At 36.7% G+C, this 22,474-nt stretch overlaps 2 protein-coding genes across 2 annotated transcripts; both read left to right on the forward strand.

Annotated features, from left to right (window-relative positions):
- The first annotated feature begins 3,393 nt into the window (after positions 1-3,393).
- Positions 3,394-13,786, forward strand: gtpbp4 (GTP binding protein 4). Its single transcript, XM_073849110.1, has 16 exons — positions 3,394-3,514; positions 4,534-4,704; positions 4,813-4,916; positions 5,043-5,179; positions 6,602-6,702; positions 6,787-6,879; positions 7,443-7,634; positions 7,738-7,803; positions 8,058-8,147; positions 10,560-10,670; positions 10,778-10,907; positions 10,987-11,087; positions 11,302-11,499; positions 11,790-11,855; positions 11,985-12,119; positions 13,339-13,786. The coding sequence occupies exons 1-16, from the start codon at positions 3,467-3,469 to the stop codon at positions 13,489-13,491; spliced, it is 1,896 nt and encodes a 631-aa protein (XP_073705211.1). The 5' UTR covers positions 3,394-3,466; the 3' UTR covers positions 13,492-13,786.
- Positions 13,787-14,199: 413 nt separating this feature from the next.
- On the forward strand, positions 14,200-22,137 carry LOC141344704 (uncharacterized). Its single transcript, XM_073849595.1, has 3 exons — positions 14,200-14,689; positions 14,794-14,872; positions 20,963-22,137. The coding sequence occupies exons 1-3, from the start codon at positions 14,366-14,368 to the stop codon at positions 21,784-21,786; spliced, it is 1,227 nt and encodes a 408-aa protein (XP_073705696.1). The 5' UTR covers positions 14,200-14,365; the 3' UTR covers positions 21,787-22,137.
- Positions 22,138-22,474: the final 337 nt, after the last annotated feature.

A 22,474-nucleotide genomic window follows, 5' to 3' on the forward strand; every position in this document is an offset into this window, starting at 1 on the left:
AACTCCTCCCACAAACAACCTTTCTAACAACAATATTGTCCACTCCAAGAGTGTAAACTCCTCCCACATTATCGACTCCACAAGCTGTGGGACCTCCTAAACTTCAAACTCCTCCCCTAAAACAACCTCACTGCCAACAATTTACGTCAAACCCACAATGTAATTTCCTCCCACCACTTTGACTCCTCCCAAACTTTAAATCCCTCCCTTCCAACAGTTTTGGCCACACCCATACTATAAAATCCTCCCACAGTACTGACTCCTCCTGAATCACAATAGCCACTCCTAAACTTCAAACTCCTTCTCTAAAACAGCCTCACTGCCAGCAATTTATGTCAAACCCACAATGTAATCTCCTCCCACTGCTGACTCCTCCCAAACTTTAATTCCCTCCCTTCCAATTGTTTTGGCCACACCCATACTATAAACTCCTCCCACAGTACTGACTCCTCCTGAATCACAATAGCCACTCCTAAACTTCAAACTCTAAAACAACCTCACTGCCAGCAATTTATGTCAAACCCACAATGTAATCTCCTCCCACTGCTGACTCCTCCCAAACTTTAATTCCCTCCCTTCCAACAGTTTTGGTCACACCCATACTATAAACTCCTCCCACAGTACTGACTCCTCCTGAATCACAATAGCCACTCCTAAACTTCAAACTCATTCTCTAAAACAACCTCACTGCCAACAATTTATGTCAAACCCACAATGTAATCTCCTCCCACTGCTGACTCCTCCCAAACTTTAATTCCCTCCCTTCCAATTGTTTTGGCCACACCCATACTATGAACTCCTCCCACAGTACTGACTCCTCCTGAATCACAATAGCCACTCCTAAACTTCAAACTCCTTCTCTAAAACAACCTCACTGCCAACAATTTATGTCAAACCCACAATGTAATTTCCTCCCACCACTCTGACTCCTCCCAAACTTTAATTCCCTCCCTTCCAATTGTTTTGGCCACACCCATACTATGAACTCCTCCCACAGTACTGACTCCTCCTGAATCACAATAGCCACTCCTAAACTTCAAACTCCTTCTCTAAAACAACCTCACTGCCAGTAATTTATGTCAAACCCACAATGTAATCTCCTCCCACTGCTGACTCCTCCCAAACTTTAATTCCCTCCCTTCCAACAGTTTTGGCCACACCCATACTATAAACTCCTCCCACAGTACTGACTCCTCCTGAATCACAATAGCCACTCCTAAACTTCAAACTCCTTCTCTAAAACAGCCTCACTGCCAACAATTTATGTCAAACCCACAATGTAATCTCCTCCCACTGCTGACTCCTCCCAAACTTTAATTCCCTCCCTTCCAATTGTTTTGGCCACACCCATACTATGAACTCCTCCCACAGTACTGACTTGTCCTGAATCACAATAGCCACTCCCAAACTTCAAACTTCCAGAATTTAAACCCTGCCCACAGTTTTGACTCCGTCGTGTTCCATATATTTTTCAGCTGTTTTATCTTGTGTGCTGTATTAAATGTTTAGCTTGTTAGTCTTACAATGACAGTGTTTTTGCAACAGTTGGTGCAGTGCACGCATCTGTTAATTTTTCTGTCTTTTTTCATAACTTCTGACTTTTGTGCATCATATCAGTATTTAAAATGTTTCCTTCTGTTGGTCTTGATCTCAAACAGTCATCTTAGTAAATAACACACAAACAAATACAACACATATATAGGAGACACGTCATCTCATGTTCACACATCATGTATAGTCTTGAAAACATACTCTGTTTGCGCTGAAATTGAGCCAGTGTTAGTGGTGTTGATGGTTAGTGGTCAACACCAGCTCAGTGCAGAAATCAGAACAGAGCAGAATACACACATGAGTACTGAACTACTGCTGAGGAAACAGTGTTTTAATTGCCTCTCCCTCTTTTTCCCTGACCCTTCCTGTGTTACTGTGCTCTGTTTGCGAACAGATGACACATTGATACAATATTTATTTAAAGTTACTTCTAATCAGAGGCAAACCTGGTGAAATTCTTTATTAACTGTTTTGGTTTACTTGTACAAATAAATGATTTGTGTCAATAAAATGTGTAAATAAAATGATTTTGATGGTGTGCTGTGATTTTGTGTGATTTTGAATTTTGTTTAAACAGGTTTACTATGAATATAAGAGGAGTGGAGTCATTTAATATTCTTTTAATTGAATATAACACTGCTTTGGGCTGTTTCAGGCCGGCTGACAAACCAAAGGTTGCAAAATATACAGGTGAAGTCAAAAGTTTACATACACCTTGCAGAATCTGCAAAGTGTTATTTATTTTACCAAAATAAGAGGGATCATATAAAATGCATGTTATTTTTTTATGTAGTACTGACCTGAAAAAGATATTTCACATAAAATACATTTACATATAGTCCACAAGAGAAAAAGTTTCATTCAAAAGTTTAGTGATAGTTGTTGATGAGTACCTTGTTCTTCAGAAAAATCCTTCAGGTCCCACAAATTCTTTGGTTTTTCAGCATTTTTGTGTATTTAAACCTTTTTTCTAACAATAACAGTATGATTTTGAGATCCATCTTTTCACATTGAGGACAACTGAGGGCTCATTTGCAACTATTACAGAAGGTTGAACTTGAAACCCTCACTGATGCTCCTGAAGGAAACACAATGAATTAAGAGCCAGGGGGTGAAAACTTTTTGAATTTGAAGATGAGGGTAAATATAACTTATTTTGTCTTCTGGGAAACATGTAAGTATCTTATGTGGCTTCTGAAGGGCAGTACTAAATAAAATAAAAAAGATATTTAGGCAAAATAAGAAAAATTTACACATCTTCATTCTGTTCAGATGTTTTCACCCCTGGCTCTTAATGCATCGTGTTTCCTTCTGAAGCATCAGTGAGCGTTTGAACCTTCAGTCGTGTCCCTCAGTTGTCCTCAGTGTGAAAAGGTGGATCTCAAAATCATCGTCATTGTTGGAAAGGGTTTAAATACACCAAAAATTCTGAAAAACCAAATTTGTGGGACCTGAACGATTTTTCTGAAGAACAGTGGGCAGTTTAACTGTTCAGGATATATTTTTATAAATTCAACTATTATTTGCTCTTGTAAATTATTATATGTAGATATCTTTTATGTGAAATATTTCATTCAGGTCAGTACTAACATGCATTTTGTATGATCTCTCTTATTTTGGTCAAATCTGCAAGGAGTAAGCTTTTAACTGTATCATTACCCTTTATATAAAAGTTCATCATTTAATTTCTAACAACTTTTTGATGTAATGTTTAACTGAAAATCTGCTCTAGTGTTATGTTTTTGCGACATTGTGCTGTTGTGCAGTTCCAGTGAGCTGAGTGGCTCCTCCCTCCGCTAGGTGACGCTGTGAGCGCGTCAGCGCGGTACCACGTGTGTTGCTCTTCGTGACATGCGTCTGCTACGTGTTTCGGCCCTTCCGCGTGCTCTGTAGAGGAGTCGCGTGTGCCGCAATCATGGCTCTGTACAACTTTAAAAAGATTATGGTGGTTCCCACCGCTAAGGTAGGAAAATAACGGCGTTTTTTACTCACATATGTGGGGTTAAATGTTATTGGAAGTATTTTTTACTGTTGGCGTTAATAATGGAGATTGACAAAATGCTGCTCGTCTTGTCCACACGTGCGCGGCGTAAAGCCATTTAACTTTTGCTGTGTTGTAATTTGATTTTTTCTATTACTGTCAACGTTTTATTTGGTTTTACTGGCGTCATATATTAAAGTAAAGAACGAGTGGTAATAGGGTTATAACATCTGTAGAGGGATGAAATATAGTAATGCGTTTGAGCTCTTTTGTTGATTTAATTTAATATTTTATAAATGGAAAACCTCGAAATTTCATAATATTTATATATTTTTTTGTATATTCCTACAAAGTGGAAAATAACGTTTTTCTAGTTAAATTTTACTATCTAAAATTGATATGCAAGTAATCCTTAATACTGAAAAAATCATGGGAAGTCATTTGTAAATACAGTCAAACCAAAATTGTTTATTCAGGCCTTCAACATTTCTCGTTATCACCGTTTATTTGCTAGAATTTAGAAAATTGTATTAATATGACAAGGACAAGGATTGCAAAAAACCAAAAATTCAGACAGCTGTAATGAAAAATGTTTACACAACTATCAATACATTGTTGACCAGTTACCAAACAATGCTTAATTTTGTTCAGTCTGTGGTGTAAAAAGGTTGCATTAGCGATTAAAGAAAAACACTAAAGCAGAACATGATCAGGTCAAAGTGTCTAAATAATTTTTGGTCCCAAATTTATCAATTTTACTTGTAATCCACTTTATGAAATTTTTTGCGGGAATAATGTCACAGTTTACTTTATTTTGCTATACTCACTTACATAAATGAACTGTAGTGTCCTGCACCCACTAGTAAAACAAATCTAATTATAACTGGTGTCTGAATAATTTTCGGAACCCTGGTGTGTCTCAATATAGGAATTTTAAGCTTTTTTAAAAATTGTTATTAACAATGTTTACTAAAACTATTTGTGTGATTTTCTCCCTGTAGGACTTCATAGATCTGACCTTATCCAAAACCCAGAGGAAAACTCCCACTGTTGTACACAAGCACTACCAGATCCACCGAATAAGACATTTCTATATGCGCAAAGTCAAATTCACCCAGCAGAACTACCATGATCGGCTGTCACAGATCCTCACCGACTTTCCCAAACTGGATGTAAGTGTCTCAAACTTCACAACAAACATTAGAACAAAGGTTATATATGTTGATTCTTCTTCATCAGCTCATTTAGTAGATAAATGACTTCCTGTGTGTGTGTTTCAGGATATTCACCCCTTCTACGCTGATCTGATGAATGTGCTGTATGATAAAGATCATTATAAACTGGCTTTGGGTCAGATCAACATCGCCAAGAACCTTATTGACAAGTGAGTTATCATCAGTATCATGCACATTATGTTTTAACGTTTATTTGTAGTTTATTTAATTAAATATGCTTTTTTTGTCATATTTGTGATTCATTTAACTGAGTAAAACTGTCTGTGTATTTGCAGTGTTGCTAAAGATTATGTGCGTCTGATGAAATATGGAGATTCGCTGTATCGTTGCAAGCAGCTAAAAAGGGCCGCACTGGGTCGCATGTGCACCATCTTAAAGCGACAGAAACAGAGTCTTGAGTATTTAGAACAAGGTACAACACTAACATCTACTTTTTAAAATAATAGACGGTTTTCTGGTAAATTGAAATGGACCTTGACCACATTATGTCGCACAGATACTGAATTACTGAATCTGAATGCATATACTATAGTGTTCAAAAGTTTGGAGTATGAGTATTTAAAATGTTTTGAAAGAAGTCTCCTATGTTCACAAAGACTGCATTTATTCATTTGAAAAGAAAAAAGCTGTAGTTCAGCATCATTACTTCAGTCTTCAGTGTCACATGATCCTTCAGAATTCATTCTAGTATGTTGATTTGCTGCTCAAGAAACATTTGAGTATTATCAATATTGAAAACGGTCAATGTATGAAACAGTTGTGCTGTTTGTTTGTTTTTTTTGGAACCTGTTTTTTTTTTTTTTTTTCAGGATTTTTTGATGAATAAAAAGTTAAAAAGAACAGCATTCATCCTAAATAGAAATAAGTCTTTACAATAACTTTTTATCAGTTTAACACATCCTTGCTGAATTAAAGTATTAATTTATTTAAAACAAAGAAAGAAATTACTGACCCTAAACTTTGAGCAGTAGTGTATGTTGTTACAGAAGTTTTCTATAAAAAAATGCTTTTCTTTTTGTTTTATTCATCAAAGAATCCTAAAAAAAGTATCACAGATTCCAAAAAATATTAAGCAGCACAACTATTTCCAACATTGATGATAAATCAGCATATTAGAATGATTTCTGAAGGATCATTTGACACTGAAGACTGGAGTAATGATGCTGAACTACAGCTTTTTTCTTTTCAAATAATGATGCTGAAATCACAGGAATAAATTATTTTTTAAAGTATATTAAAAAAGAAAACCACTATTTTAAATTGCAATATTTCAAAATATCACTTTTTTTCTGTGTTTTTGCTCAAATAAACACAGCCTTGATGAGCAGAAAATATTTATCTAAAAAACCGCTGTTCAAAAGTTTGGGATCAGTAAGACTTGTAATGTTTTTAAAAATCTCTTACGCTTATCGAGCAATTATTTGATCAAAAAGACAGGAAAAATCAATAATACTGCAAAATGTTATTACAATATAAAATAATGTTTTTATTTTAATATGCATTAAAATATTTTTCCTGTGATGCAAAGCTAAATTTACATCAGTCACCATTACTCCAGTCTTCAGTCACATGATCCTTCAGAAATCAATCTAATATGCTGATTTATTAGAATCATCTATGTCGGCAGTAGTTGTGCTACCAAATATTTTTTTGGAACCTGTGATAGCTTTAAAAAGTTAAAAAAGAACAGCATTTATTCAAAATTGATTCTTTAAGTTCTTTACTGTTAATAATTTGAGGAATATTTGGCTTCATTTATCAAAGCATAAATGTAAAACAAAAATATGCACCAACTCTTTTTGCGCATAGTAAATGCATGTTTATTTTATTGCAGTGCGGCAGCATCTGTCCCGTTTACCCACTATTGATCCAAACACCAGAACCCTCCTGCTGTGTGGTTACCCCAACGTTGGCAAGTCCAGCTTTATCAACAAGGTTTGTTTGTACATGTGAATGTAGGTTAAAGATCAAGAGTGTGCTGTTCTTAATAGTAGGTTTTAATAGAGTGTGTGCGCATAGGTGACCCGTGCTGATGTTGAAGTCCAGCCATATGCCTTCACCACCAAATCTTTGTTTGTGGGTCATATGGACTACAAATATCTGCGTTGGCAGGTGAGTGTTAGAAAAGTGCTTAGTTTTCAGACAAAAATTAACTGCATAGTTCAGTTAGGGATAGTTCACTTAAAATGAAAAACCCTGTCATTAATTATTCACCCTCATGTCGTTCCAAACCTATAAAACCTTTGTTCATCTTTAAGACACAAATTAAGATATTTCTCATGAAACCGGAGAGTTTTCTGACCCTGCATAGACGGCAAAACAACTGAATTGATCAACGCCCAGAAAGTTAGTAAGGACATCATTATTCTCGTTGCTTCATAAACTTACGGTTGACCCACTGATGTCACATGGACTATTTTATCAGTGCCCTTACTACCTTTCTGGACCTTGTACGTGTTAGTTGCATTGCTGTATTTCTAGTGTCAGAAAGCTCTCAGATTTTAACAAAAATATCTTAATTTGCGTTTCGAAGATGAACTAAGGACTTGTGGTTTGGAACGACGTGAAGGTAAATAATTAACAACAGAATTTTAATTTTTGTGTGAACTATCTCTTTAATTACATATGTTCCTAAACTGATGTTATACCTGATAATTGTGGCTGTGTATTTGTAGGTGGTTGATACCCCTGGTATTCTAGATCACCCTCTTGAAGAAAGGAATACTATAGAAATGCAAGCCATCACTGCCTTGGCTCACTTGCGTGCTGCTGTCCTCTATGTTATGGATGTGTCAGAGCAGTGCGGACACACACTCTCACAACAACTAGAGCTCTTCAACAATATACGCCCACTGTTTGCTAACAAGGTACTCACACATATAAAAATGTCAATTTAAATGCAGTTAAACAACATATACAGTAGTTTTGTTGTGCTGAATTATTGCAGTGATGATTATTTGTGTAATGCAGCCTCTGATTGTGATGGCCAATAAGTGTGACGTGAAGAAGATCAGTGAACTCTCAGAGGAGAATCAGGTAACTGAGATTCAGTTTTTTTTCGTGTTTTTCTTTAACAGACATAATACCAGCCTACAGTTTTCGGTTTCAATTTTACAGAAGTTTTATAATTACCGGTTTTGTTTTGAAAATATTGTCCTAGCTTCAAAAAAGTTAATACTTCAACAGTTGACTAAGATTATGTTAGATTTAATGTCGAACATTTTGGACAATGAAAGGAAAAATCATGAGACTTTCAGCAGTGACACTGAAACTGAGCTCTATGTGTCTAGAAAGTCTTTGCGGATCTCATTTCTGATGGGATCACAGTGATTGAGACCAGCTCTCTGACAGAAGAAGGAGTGATGCAGGTCAAGGCTGAGGTAAGATCACAACCAATCACTCACACATGCTCACTGACATCAGCCTATTCATTTAAAAGAGAAGTTCACTTCCAGAATGATAATTTACTCACTCCTTTGTGATCCAAGATGTTCGTGTCTGTCGTCTTCAGTTGCCAAGAAATTTGTGTTTTGGAGGAAAACATTCCAGGATTTTTCTCCATATAGTGGACTTCAATGGTGGTCAATGGTTTGAAGGTCCAAACTGCAGTTTCAGTGCAGCTTCAAAGGGCTCTACACAATCCCACCTGAGGAATACAGGTCTTATCTAGCGAAATGATCTGTCATTTTCTTAAAGTAAAAAATGATAAATGATAAAAACAAATGCTCATCTTGCACTATCTCTGCGATGCATGTGTGCGTCTTCATGCATTGTAAACATGTTGGAAAAGTCATGCGTGGTTAGTTCTTCCTCTGTGTACTTAGGTTAAAAAAAATTAGGGTAGAACGAAAAACTCTCAATTTTTTCCTCCAACTTTAAAATCGTCCGACGTTGTTGTTTCACCTTTCTTTCTTTTTTTCGCTTTGTAAACACTGGGTTGGTACTTTTACCTGTGCGTGATTACTTAATCGGTGAGGTCAAGCTAGTGCAAGACAAGCATTTGTGATTAAAAAAGTATATACATAATTTTTTTTCTTAGAAAATGACCGATCGTTTTGCTAGATAAGTCCCTTATTCCTCAGATGGGATTAGACCTGCAGGATTAATCATTTTTAAACCGAAATCGCGATTTGATTTTCAAATCGCAAGAGCTGCGATTATTTCGATTGATTATCAAATGTGGCAACAAGCATGTAAGTCCTTTTTGACAGGTCGCTTCATGTGTGTCTTCATGCTTATTACGTTTGATGCAGAGTTTAACCAATAGGGGGCATTTTAACACTGCATGTAGAGACATGCACAGGATGTATTTTTCAGTCTTGCTCCCGAAGAAATATGTGACCCTGGACCACAAAACCAGTCATAAGGTTAAATTTGACAAAACTGAGATTTATACATCATATGAAAGCTCAATAAATAAGCTTTCTATTGATGTATGGTTTGTTAGGATAGGACAATATTTGGCTGAGATACATCTATTTGAAATCAGAAATCTGAGGATGCAAAAAAATCAAAAAGACTGAGAAAATCACCTTTAAAGTTGTCCAAATTAGGTTCTTAACAATGCATATTACAAATCAAAAATTACATTTTGATATGTTTACAGTAGGAATTTTACAAAAAATCTTCATGGAACATGAACTTTACTTAATTTCTTGATTATTGGCATAAAAGAAAAATCATGCAATGTATTTTTGGCTATTGCTACAAATATACCCCAGCGACTTAAGACTGGTTTTGTGGTCCAGGGTCACATATGTTAATGTTATCTTGTTCCATTCCCATCCACGACATTCATGTTTTGTCCCGCAAAAGCCCGCATAAAAGTAACCTATGTAGATTTTTTTCAGTACATCAATTGAATTTACATGAAACGGTTCTGTAACATCTCGTAAGTTTCACAAGACCCCAGCATAAACGCTCCTGATAAAATATTTGTTATATAGGCTAAGCATCAACATTCACAAACCACTGTTATTCTGAACAGAAAAGCAAGCACGAGCTACTGCGTGCATCCACGGCAGAATGCAAGCAAACAAAGCTCCTTTAAAGTTGACATCTCAGTTCATACGCAATCTCAAAGCTCTAACACAATGAATATTATGCACAATGAATCTTTCACAATGTCTACACTTTGTGTGTTTTTTATTCGTGAGCACGCAATATTCAGCACTGTGCAAGAATTTTTGAGCAGTGAGTGGATTCTAACTTAAACACCTCTGATGATGACTGCCTATCCTTGTGCTTACTAATCATAGCTGCAATAGATGAATATCAATGTTTTGTTTTTAGATATTTTATGTTTAGATATTTCTATTTTGCGGGAGTCCCGCAAATCATTTTATTTTCCCGCATCCCACACTCGCCCATCAAGTTTTGTCCTGCGCCGCATTCGGTTGCGTCGGGTCCCGCTGTACTCCCGCAGGAGTGCAGGTCTCTACTGCATGTACTGATTGAACGAGCAAATAACGTTAACCACCATATCAAACCTGTAGCTCTTTTATGAAATAGTAGTAAATCGCATTTTAAATCGCAATTAGATTTTTTTTTCTCCAAATCGTGCAGCCCCTGCTCGGATCGTGTAGAGCCCTTTTGAAGTTGCATTGAAATGGCAATTTGGACCTTCCCATTGATGTCGACTATATGGAGAAAAATCCTGGAATGTTTTTCTCAAAAACCCTAATTTCTTTTTTGACTAAAGAAAGAAAGACATGAACATTTTGCGTAAATTTTAATTTTGGAAGTGTAGGTTGATGTAGGTTGGTGGTTTAGATTTAATTGTTTGTCTACAGGCATGTGATCGGCTGTTAGCTCATCGTGTGGACACAAAGATGAAAACCAAGAAGGTCCATGATGTTCTGAACAGACTCCATCTGGCATTGCCCAACAAGAGAGATCAAAAGGTACATGCTCTTTGCACTTAGACCATTTTCTCTTTGGTCATTTTTTGTATAAATGCTTCCTGCAAACGTAGTACGTTTTATAAAAGACTTTGATTTGGTTTGTGCAGGAAAGGCCTCCATTTATTCCTGAAGGGGCTCTGCTCCGTAGAAAGGCAATGGAGACGGATGCTCCCAAACGCAAACTGGAGAGAGACCTGGAGGTCGAGCTTGGAGATGATTACATATTGGATCTGCAGAGTAAGATATAAAAACGCATACACATGCACACAAAAATAGACTTCAGACCTGTCTAAAAAATGTTGTCTTGTGTGTTCAGAATACTGGGACTTGATGAATCCAGAAGAGAAGCAGGATAAGATTCCTGAGATTTGGGAGGGTCACAATATTGCTGACTACATTGACCCGGAGATCATGAAGGTATGAAACAAATGCCATGATTTGAAACTGCAACACTTTACATATTCTTTTCAGGACTGTAACCACTGATATAAAGTGCTTGCTAAAATTCAGATTAGTGTTGTGGATTGTTGATGACAGAATTGACCTTTGGTGACCTCACTATTGAATATTTGGTTACATCTTTGCTTCAGCTGGCATGTTCTGAATTTCTGTCCTTTTTGTCATTTCTCAGAGGCTGGAGGATTTGGAGCGGGAAGAGGAGCTGCGTGAGAAGGCTGGAGAGTACGAATCTGAGGAAGAGAGTGAGGATGAAGAGATGAAGGAGATCCGGCAACTCGCAAGCCAGATTCGTGAGAAACGGAAATTTAAGATTCTTGCATCCAAAGAGAAAGACAAACAGGGACCCAGAATGCCTCGCACAGCCAAGAAGGTCAGTCTTTCTATCCAGCAGCCTTATTTTTGTATGTTTAAATGATCGCAAGTAGTTTTATATCAAAGATTACTTGCATATTTTAGGTGAAGTATGTAGTTAAGATGAATCACTTTAAAAGCCATGTTTCTGTTAATGTTTATTAAAACTTTACATTTTACATTATCCTTGTTACACAGTATATGTATTTACTATAGTAACGTAAAGTCTGCATAATTACACGCAACTAATCCAAAGCATTAGTTAGCTGGTTAAAGATTGATTGTTTTAATTGGTGTATGTGGATGCAGGTGGAGAGAGCGACTCTGGAGAAGGAGATGGGTGATCTGGGTTTGGACATGACCGATAAAGATGATGTAAGAATCTTTATACAATAAGCTTTTCCATTATACAGTCAAACCTTGATTTTGTGTGCCATTTGGTAATGGTGATCAATTTATGTATACATTTCTGAGCTTGCTTGTGTTTACCTGATGTCCTTCTAGAGCCACTATGCTCAGAGATCTCGTTCTCTGGTGCGAAAGAGGAAGAGGGAAGTCTCTGCACCACCAACATCACGCACTCGCAGCCAGAGTGCCTCGAGAACACCTAGGGACCAATCAGGAGTCAGAGATGCCAAGGTAATGCCTTTGTTACCTAATGCATAATCATCCTTAAATCAAATTCATGAAGTATTATAGATGGGCACTTTGGTAACATTTTACGTTAAGGTTACCGTTGTAAAGGGTTTATAAAGGTATTCATTAATTACTAATAGCTCATTTACAATGCGTTATAAATAAATGATAGACAGTTACGACTGCATGTGACTTATACAATACCTGACAAAAGCTCATGATAAAGATGCTTAATTCATACTTTTTTTTACTCAAAAACTGATTCCCGATTTATTTTGTGATGCAGCAAAAATGAACTATTATAGTCAGACTGAAGGCTGTTGTATTTGTGGTTTTTCTCATTACTTTACTATTTGGCAGGTATTGCATTATGTGGCCCTTTTTATTTAGATGTTTAGTTATAAAGGCCAGTCTACAGAATTGGTTCCAAGTCAGAATTGGAAATCTTTTTCCACACATTTTTTATGTATGCTAATTATTATAATATCCAAGGTACACATTTCTAGTAATTGTGCAGTTAATTTGCATATTGCACTTTTAGAAAGTTTTGGAATATTTGTACTCTCCCCAAATTTGTCACTACCGAAAAAGTAATAATATAATTTAGAAGGGTTATATTGACCTATTAGGATTTTGTTTACATCTTCCTTGTATTTTTTTTTTTCCAATTTTATTAAGTTTTCAGAGGTAAATCAATAACAATTACAATTTTTACAATATTTAAAGTGTGATTTATGAGATTTTGTATTTTAAGTTCAGTTTTTCTTTGTAAAAGGCAAAAAGTTGATCATACTTATTTCAAACTTAAGGATTCATTAGTTTGTATGTACATTGAACCAAACACTATCAAAACATCTTGATAATTTAGTATACTTTATTTAAAAAAAAAAACATCCCATGTTATGGTACTGACAGTAATGTTTTTGATAGTGACCACATCACATTACAGAATTTTAACTCACATACTGAAGTTGAAATTTAGGGGTTAGAGTTTGGGACAGCCACCTCCCAATTGACAGTACCCACTAAATTATTAATATATATATAAATTTTTTTTTTTATTTTTTTTTTTAGTTGTGGGACAGCAGTTTGGACCAATTCTGTAGAATGGCCCATACCTTAATTTTTGGTCATTAATGAACAAAGGGAACCTTAATGTGAAGTGTTTAGAAATATTTTCATAGACAAATGTTCATTGGACTGTTTGTCTCATTTCTTCCAGATGTTGAAGAAGGTAAAAACCATGATGAAGAGCTCACAGAAGGAGATGAACAGAGAGGGTAGAAAGGGTGAATCTGATCGCCATGTATTTGATCTCAAACCCAAACATCTCCTTGCCGGAAAGAGGAAATCTGGTAGCACCAGCCGCAGATAAACGCACCCTTATTCGCTCAACATCTGTCTTGTGTACTCCTGTCCTTATGCCATGATTAATAAATATTTGTTATATTCTGTACTTTTAATAGTTCTTTCTGATACAGATGATGAAACACCTGTAAACAAAAGAATTAGTTATTGAAATGCATCACTATAAATGTCAGATATCATGCAGAATGATAATGAAATGTACAGGATCATGATTTTGAACCATCACTTACAAAAAAGAATTGATTTGGAGCTATTGTTTGCAGTGGGAGTCAAATAAAACACCTGAAGTATTGAACCTGAAATTCATGTGTGAAATTGTCTCTTAAATTTGAGTCACAATGTGTCCCAGAACCTTCAAATGTACTTTTTTTTTTTTGTAAAACATACACAAATATCACTACTGTATATCAGAATTGCTGTAATTGTTAAAATATATACAGGTGGTTCCAGAGTAAGCCCATAATTGTTGAGTCTAACTAAAAAATGAAAAATTTAATGAGATAAAATGTTATGCATTTAAATCTAGTATGTTTTTGTGCGCAGTCTTTGTCCTAGTTACCTGTAAATTCAGTTACCAGATATTTCATTGTTCATTATATTGCCATTTTACGATGTTTTAGTTTAAACATGACAAAAATAGTCCACAAGTGACTTTTATTTTGATAAAACATCTGAGCGAAGCCCCCCCGGAAACGACATCAGCCTCCACTAGCAACACTGTTACAGCGTTTACGCCGATTCAGACCGAAAATCAAAACAACACAAGACTGTCTTAAATTTCGGACAACGGGGGAATAATCGTCGTAATCTAAACTCGAACTGCAACGCACACGGTTTTCTGCGGGACCTACAGGCGGCCCAAACGCAGAGGAGCGCGAAGGATGGCGAATTACCGGGCGTTTCACACCCAGCTAGCGACCATCATGGAGACGCTGACTCGTGCGGCGGTGGCAGAAATCTGCGAGCTTGTGGACGATGGCTACGCAGTTTTACACATCGAGATCTCACGCCACCAGAAAGAGAACGAGGAGCTTCGACGGAAACTGCAGCTCATAGAGTCCATCGTTGCGGCGCGGGGGTACAGCGAGGAGAAAACGGTACCGCGAGATGGTCGGTGTGATGGTAACGTTAGTACTCGCGAATCGCTAGTGGGCAGAAAAACGCCTGGAGGCGGAGAGTCCTCCAGCCGGGGTACAATAGGAGAGGTTAGATGACCAGTCGTTTTGTGTGTTTTTGTGATTATGGTGGAAGTAAAAAAATATATATATGGGTGTTAAACAATTATTATTCGTTGTTGTTCGGATTCCAGATACGTGAGTTTCGTGAGGACGGAGATTTGATCCAAATGCAGATAAAAGAGGAAGGTCTCGAAGAGCCGCCGCTGGGAGGTGAGGCGCCTTGGGTCAATCTTGTTATGCATTACCACCGAAACTGACTTAATTACAAAAAAATAATAATATTCTTGTGTTGTAATTCAAGGAAATAATTTAAAAAATGCTTCTTCAGACTTTATGGCAAACCTCACAACTTCAGTAAAATGTAAACAAATGGCAGGGTTCACACAAGGAATAGATTATAAAATTCATACTTTACACTTAAAGGAGTAGTTCACTTTCAGAACAAAAATTTACAGATAATGCACTCACCCGCTTGTCATCCAAGATGTTTATGTCTTTCTTTCTTCAGTCGTAAGGAAATGATGTTTTTTGAGGAACACATTTCAGGATTTTTCTCCATATAATGGACTTCTATGGTCCCCCGCGTTTGAACTTCCAAATTGTAGCTTCAAAGGGCTCTGAACGATCACAGCCGAGGAAAAAAAGGGTCTTATCTAGCAAAATGCTGGGTTGTTTTCTAAAAAAAATTGAAATTTATATACATTTTAATCTCAAATGCTTGTCTTGTCTAGCTGGGCAAGACGAGCATTTGAAATTAAAAAGTATGTAAGTTATAAATTAAATAGCCAATCGTTTAGCTAGATAAGACCTCTCTTCCTCGGCTGGGATCGTTTAAAGTTCTTTGAAGCTACATTTAAACTGCATTTTGGAAGTTCAAACTCGGGGACACCATAGAAGTCCATTATATGGAGACAAGTCTTGAAATGTTTTCCTCGAAAAACAATTTCTTTACGCCCGAAGAAAGAAAGACATGAACATCTTGGATGATAAGGGGGTGAGTACATTATTTGAAAATTCTTGTTCTGAAAGTGAACCACTCCTTTAAAGGGATAGTTCACCCAAAAATTACAATTCTGTCTTAAATTACTTTTGATAGTGGTGCTTTTTTTCTTTTTGCACACAAAAAAAATTCTTGTAGCTTCATAAAATTCAGGTTAAACCACTGATGTCACATTGACTATTTTAACGATGTCCTTACTACCTTTCTGGGCCTTGAACATGGTAGTTGCGTTGATATCTATGCGGGGTGAAAAACTGTAGGATTACCTTAAAAATATATTAATTTGTGTTCAGAAGATGAACAAAGGTCTTACAGCTTTGGAATGACAAAAGCGTGAGTAATTAATGTCTGAATTTTCATTTTTGGGTGAAGTATTCCTTTAAACATAGCATAAAAAGTGTTAAGGTTTTTAATTATGAAATGGCCTCGATTTCAGCTATAAAGCAGCTTTTCAGAAGACAGTGTTATTATTCAGGTCAATGTTAATTCAGTTCAGTTAAAAAAGACTCAGTGTGGCAGTTCATGAATTATGAAATGACGCCATACATCCATCTGTACTAGGGATGCACCGATCCACATTTTTTCACTTCCGATCCGATTCCGATACCTGAATTTGGATATCTGCCGATACCGATACTATTCCGATACCAGAGCTCTATTTGCTTTTATATCACTATGACTATTATCATTATTGTTGATTTTATGAGGCTGTAACAAACTTCTCTACAAGCAAGTCTAAGTATCTCCCAAAAAGCAACTTGAGGTAAGTATGAGGTTAGAAAATGGCAGAAATCCCATCCTGAAAACAAATATGCAACTTTAAGGGTTTAAATTGATATTTATTTAAATTTCAAGACAGGGTTACTAGATACTAGTGCAATATACACTCTTGTTGCATAAAACAAAAAGGTTTTCAAATATTTGAAATAAAAAATAAATATTCACACTATAAATAGAACAATGTGCATCTGATCAACATAAATTCAGTAAATTCTTGCTTGTGTAGCAGCAACAAAATAAGGTTTTCAAATGTTAAACATTTTGAATAAAAGTGCAATAAGTGCACTTTTCGGATCAGCAAAAAACAAACAAAACAAAAAAAGTTTGTTGTTTATTAATTACTGAATGCTTACTTTAAGTACTTCTAATCCACAGCAAAAACTAGCTGAACTAATATAATAAGTAACAAAACACAAATGACAAGTGTAGATGAATACAACATAAAGTTACTAATAAAATCAATAATACTAGTATTCAGGTGCAGAAATTTAATAATTCATTGATAAATAACTAGTGCTTCTCACTGCAGGTATTTATAGGATGCTGTCTCTTTAAGGCCTAATGCACGTAATACTGGCACGCGTCTCCTTCTCAGCTGTTTCGGTTCACTGAAGACATAACCGACGGTGTTACCAGAATAAAACAACGGGTATTTAAACATAACTTTGAATGAATGTTTCTGTTCAAGAGACGTTAAAGAGTAATCAATCTGTGAATCGCGCAGTTTGAATCACGTCTCTCTCTCTCTCTCTCTCTCTCTCTCTCTCTCTCTCTCTCTCTCTGTGCGCGTGCTCGCTTCAGGTGTGTGCGGCAACGTTAAAAACAGAAAATAACACGCACGAAGTCTACAAATTATAAACTTTTACTCTATGATGGGTAATATTTAACAGTTAATCTACTAAATAAATCCACGAGGTGCCACCTCTCGGAACAACGGCTTTGCAAACATTGCACGTTGCTGTCTTTGCGGCGTTTCCGACCGTAAAGTATTTCCACACAGCGGACATGTATGACGCTCAATGCTAAACTGCTACCTGCAAACTAGGGATGCACCGATCCACATTTTTTCACTTCCGATCCGATTCCGATACCTGAATTTGGATATCTGCCGATACCGATACTATTCCGATACCAGAGCTCTATTTGCTTTTATATCACTATGACTATTATCATTATTGTTGATTTTATGAGGCTGTAACAAACTTCTCTACAAGCAAGTCTAAGTATCTCCCAAAAAGCAACTTGAGGTAAGTATGAGGTTAGAAAATGGCAGAAATCCCATCCTGAAAACAAATATGCAACTTTAAGGGTTTAAATTGATATTTATTTAAATTTCAAGACAGGGTTACTAGATACTAGTGCAATATACACTCTTGTTGCATAAAACAAAAAGGTTTTCAAATATTTGAAATAAAAAATAAATATTCACACTATAAATAGAACAATGTGCATCTGATCAACATAAATTCAGTAAATTCTTGCTTGTGTAGCAGCAACAAAATAAGGTTTTCAAATGTTAAACATTTTGAATAAAAGTGCAATAAGTGCACTTTTCGGATCAGCAAAAAACAAACAAAACAAAAAAAGTTTGTTGTTTATTAATTACTGAATGCTTACTTTAAGTACTTCTAATCCACAGCAAAAACTAGCTGAACTAATATAATAAGTAACAAAACACAAATGACAAGTGTAGATGAATACAACATAAAGTTACTAATAAAATCAATAATACTAGTATTCAGGTGCAGAAATTTAATAATTCATTGATAAATAACTAGTGCTTCTCACTGCAGGTATTTATAGGATGCTGTCTCTTTAAGGCCTAATGCACGTAATACTGGCACGCGTCTCCTTCTCAGCTGTTTCGGTTCACTGAAGACATAACCGACGGTGTTACCAGAATAAAACAACGGGTATTTAAACATAACTTTGTATGAATGTTTCTGTTCAAGAGACGTTAAAGAGTAATCAATCTGTGAATCGCGCAGTTTGAATCACGTCTCTCTCTCTCTCTCTCTCTCTCTCTCTCTCTCTCTCTCTCTCTCTCTCTCTGTGCGCGTGCTCGCTTCAGGTGTGTGCGGCAACGTTAAAAACAGAAAATAACACGCACGAAGTCTACAAATTATAAACTTTTACTCTATGATGGGTAATATTTAACAGTTAATCTACTAAATAAATCCACGAGGTGCCACCTCTCGGAACAACGGCTTTGCAAACATTGCACGTTGCTGTCTTTGCGGCGTTTCCGACCGTAAAGTATTTCCACACAGCGGACATGTATGACGCTCAATGCTAAACTGCTACCTGCAAACTGAAGATTTCCTGAAAGGAGGCATGTCATCTCTCTCAGTGTCTCATTGGAGCACAGACACGTCACCTAGCCCGGGATCACTTGTGAAGTCATTTCAGCAGACAGCACTGTACGTAGACATAACTCTGGATCGGAAATTTCTCTAGGTTGGATCGGAAATTTCCGATCCATTAATTAAGCTGGTATCGGAACCCGATACCGATACTGGATCGGATCGGCCCCATCCCTAATCTGTACATCCGCAGATGCATCTGTGCAGATACAATGGTGTCATTATTGAGCTCAAGTCACTTGAGCGTTTGATTCAATTTAGTTCAATAAAAGTGTCTATGCTGCAGACTTCATCAATTATGAAACAACCTCAGTTTCTACTATAAAGCCGCTCCGCAGAAGATAGTAGTGTTATTGTTCAGCTCAGTTCAGGTTTTTGTGTTTTGTGAAAGCGTCAGTACATTTAGGTCAATCATATTTTCTGAATATGAATTATCTTTTAACCCCCAGTAATTCTGCAGATTGACTTTTCATTAATTTTCACATTTCATTTTAATCGCGACAGACGTAATACTGTTCGTAAATGTGCAGGGTAATTTTTTGCCCCTTTGTTTTGATTTTATGGGGCATTTTGGTGACATTTTTTGCCACAAGCTCTCATTAATTTCTGCCCCTGCCCCCAGTTAACCGATTAAAAAACAATTAAAATTCCAGTCAATTTTATATATAGCTCTTTATACAACATTTAGTTTAATGTTAATTCAGTTCAGTTCAATAATGGTGTTAAGGATGTAGTTCATTAATTATGAACGGAGCTATAAAACAGCTCTACAGAAAACAATAGTGTCATTATTCAGCTCGGTTCAGTTCAACAGTGTCAGTGTTGCAAAGTTCATAAATTATTAAACGACTTCGATTTACATTATAAAGCAGCTCTACAGAAACAATAATGTCATTATTCAGCTCAGTTCAGTTTAGGTTTTTGTTTTTATCTGAGTTTCAGTACAGTTAGATAATATTTTCTGAATATTAAGTGTCTTCAAGGCCCAATTGACCAAGCCAAAGGTGACAGAGTTTAGGTCAAAAGTTTACATACACCTTGCAGAATCTGCAAAACGTAATTTTTTTTTTTACCAAAATACATGTTATTTTTATTTAGTACTGACCTGAATGAGACATTTCACATAAAAGATGTTTACATATAGTCCACAAGAGAAAATAGTAATTGAATTTATAGAAATGACCCTGTTCAAAAGTTTATGTACACTTAAAGTTTATGTACACGGGGGTGAAACCTTTTGAACAGAATGAAAACGTGTACATTTTTCTTTTATTTTTCTTATTTTGCCAGGGAGTGAAAACTTTTTGAATTTTGTCTATCTTCGGTAGCTTCTGAAGGGCAGTACTAAATGGGGGAAAAATATAATATATATATATATATATATAATATTTAGGCAAAATAAGAAAAATGTACACAATCTTCATTCTGTTCAAAAGTTTACACCCCCAGCTCTTAATGTGTTGTGTTTCCTTCTGAAGCATTAGTGAGCGTTTGAACCTTCTGTAATAGTTGCATGTGAGTCCCTCAGTTGTCCTCAGTGTGAAAAGATGGATCTCAAAATCATAGTCATTGTCGGAAAGGGTTCAAATACACAAAAATGCTGAAAAACCAAAGAATTTGGGGACTATCAATAAAAAAAAAAAAAAAAAACAGCTGTGGATCATTCAGGTAACAACACAGTATTAAGAATCAAGTGTATGTAAACTTTTGAACAGGGCCATTTTTATAAATTCAACTATTATTTTCTTTATATGTAAACTGGACTACATGTGGACTAAGTGTAAACATATTTTACGTGAAATATTTTATTCAGGTCAGAACTAAATAAAAAATAACATGCATTTTGTATGATCCCTCTTATTTTGGTAAAATAATTAACATTTTGCGGATTATGCAAGGTGTATGTAAACTTTTGACTTCAACTGTATGCATGCATATTAGCTTGCATACTGCAAGCTTGCATTTTTTTTTTTTTTACTTTTACAGAAATGCTAAATATTGTTTTGTATAACTTTTTTTATGGTAATGCATTAAATTACTCTTACATTAATTTAAACTGTCTGTCAAAAATAATCAAAAAAATTGTCTTCCTATTATGCGATGCATCTCATGAAACCCGTCAAAATTAGTTCATACTATATATGTGTATCTCAACAGATGATGAGGACGATGAGGACGAAGGTGAAAGTGTTTCTGCGGTGACTCACGACTCTCCGAAACCAGATGTTGCCGAACTCTCGGGACAGGAATCTCACACGCTCTCACACTCCCCTGACCATGACACACACTCTCACACCCTCACGTTTGCAGACACACACTCCGGCGCTGACGAGTCCCAGCACTCCAGCGTCGACTTGACTATTTCCGATAACGCTTCCTTCTCCCTCGCGCAAACCTCGTCTGAACCCCGTGCTTCCCAAGTCCCTCGATTGTTTCAGGAAGACTTGTGTATGAAGGCACATGATATGGATCCAGTATCGGATTGGGCCGCACACTCTGTCCGTAACGCGCTCACTCACTTGCAGACATCTCCACAGAGGGTTGGCGGGTCAGACTCTCTCGTATCCCATAACTCTCCATTGTTTGCTGCACAGCGGCTCGTTGCTCTGGGCGGCGTCTCAGGGCTGGGTCTCTATGGCCGGTTGGGCGCTTTACGGACAGGTGGACCTGGCAAGCGGCACTTCATCTGCTCGATCTGCGGGAAGAGTTTCACCACGTCGCAGAGTCTGGACACACACATGCGCATTCACACTGGAGAACGGCCGTACCGCTGTGAGCAGTGCGGAAAGCGTTTCACGCAGTCTGGACACCTCACGGCTCATCAGACTGTGCACACTGGAGAAAGACCGTATGAATGCACACGCTGTGGAAAACGATTTGCTGGGAAACAATACCTCCGCATACACACCAAGAAACACCACCCTGATTTGCACGCACTCTCTCATTTACAGAATCACACACAGCAGGATACGCTACCCTGAAAGAAACACACAGAAAATGCAGGACACCATTTTTGATGATTGTTTACTAGTTTTAAAGGGTTAGTTAGTTCCCCCAAAAATGAAAATCAGCCCATTATTTACTCACCCTCCAGGCATCCTAAGTTTATATGACTTCCTTCTTTCAGACGAATGTAATCAGAGTTGTATTAAAAATGATCCTGGCACTTCCCAGCTTTAGAATGGCATGGGTGGGTGTTTCTCTTCATCAGTCCAAAACAAGTCCAATAAGGTGCATCCAGTAGCAAATTGATGCATCTTTAAGAAAAATATCCCTATTAAAAATGTAACAATCACTTTAATCTAGCTTGTGCCAACTGATCATACACAGAAGCAGCCCCGGGTGGATGGTGTATTACATTACACATGGGCCACTCAGAAGTGATGAAAGCGAACACACTGTAAAGAGGTAAACACAGCACCAGTCATGAATTAGAAGTACAAAACGAGGATTTGTAAAGAGAATTGTCAGGATTTTGAAATAAGCCAAGAGGAGACAGGTTTTCCATTGCTAAAGTAAGGAAACTTTGCTTTCTTTGCTTCTGTTAACAAATGTTGGTTTGTCCGAAACTCATTAAAGTGAGTCCCAATTAAAGTGGTTATTGCGTTTTAAATATATTTTTCTTACAAAAATGCATTAATTCACTATAGAAGGCCTTGATTCACCCCC

This window comes from Garra rufa, chromosome 10, assembly GCF_049309525.1.
Source record: "Garra rufa chromosome 10, GarRuf1.0, whole genome shotgun sequence".
NCBI classification, from domain to species: Eukaryota; Metazoa; Chordata; class Actinopteri; order Cypriniformes; family Cyprinidae; genus Garra; species Garra rufa.

Coding starts and splice junctions, on each gene's coding strand:
- gtpbp4 (XM_073849110.1), top strand. CDS start 3,467: ATGGCTCTGTACAACTTTAAAAAGATTATGGTGGTTCCCACCGCTAAG. Junction 6,880..7,442: donor ACAAATATCTGCGTTGGCAG/GTGAGTGTTAGA, acceptor GTGTATTTGTAG/GTGGTTGATACCCCTGGTAT. Junction 8,148..10,559: donor TGATGCAGGTCAAGGCTGAG/GTAAGATCACAA, acceptor GTTTGTCTACAG/GCATGTGATCGGCTGTTAGC.
- LOC141344704 (XM_073849595.1), top strand. CDS start 14,366: ATGGCGAATTACCGGGCGTTTCACACCCAGCTAGCGACCATCATGGAG. Junction 14,690..14,793: donor GCCGGGGTACAATAGGAGAG/GTTAGATGACCA, acceptor TTCGGATTCCAG/ATACGTGAGTTTCGTGAGGA. Junction 14,873..20,962: donor CGAAGAGCCGCCGCTGGGAG/GTGAGGCGCCTT, acceptor GTATCTCAACAG/ATGATGAGGACGATGAGGAC.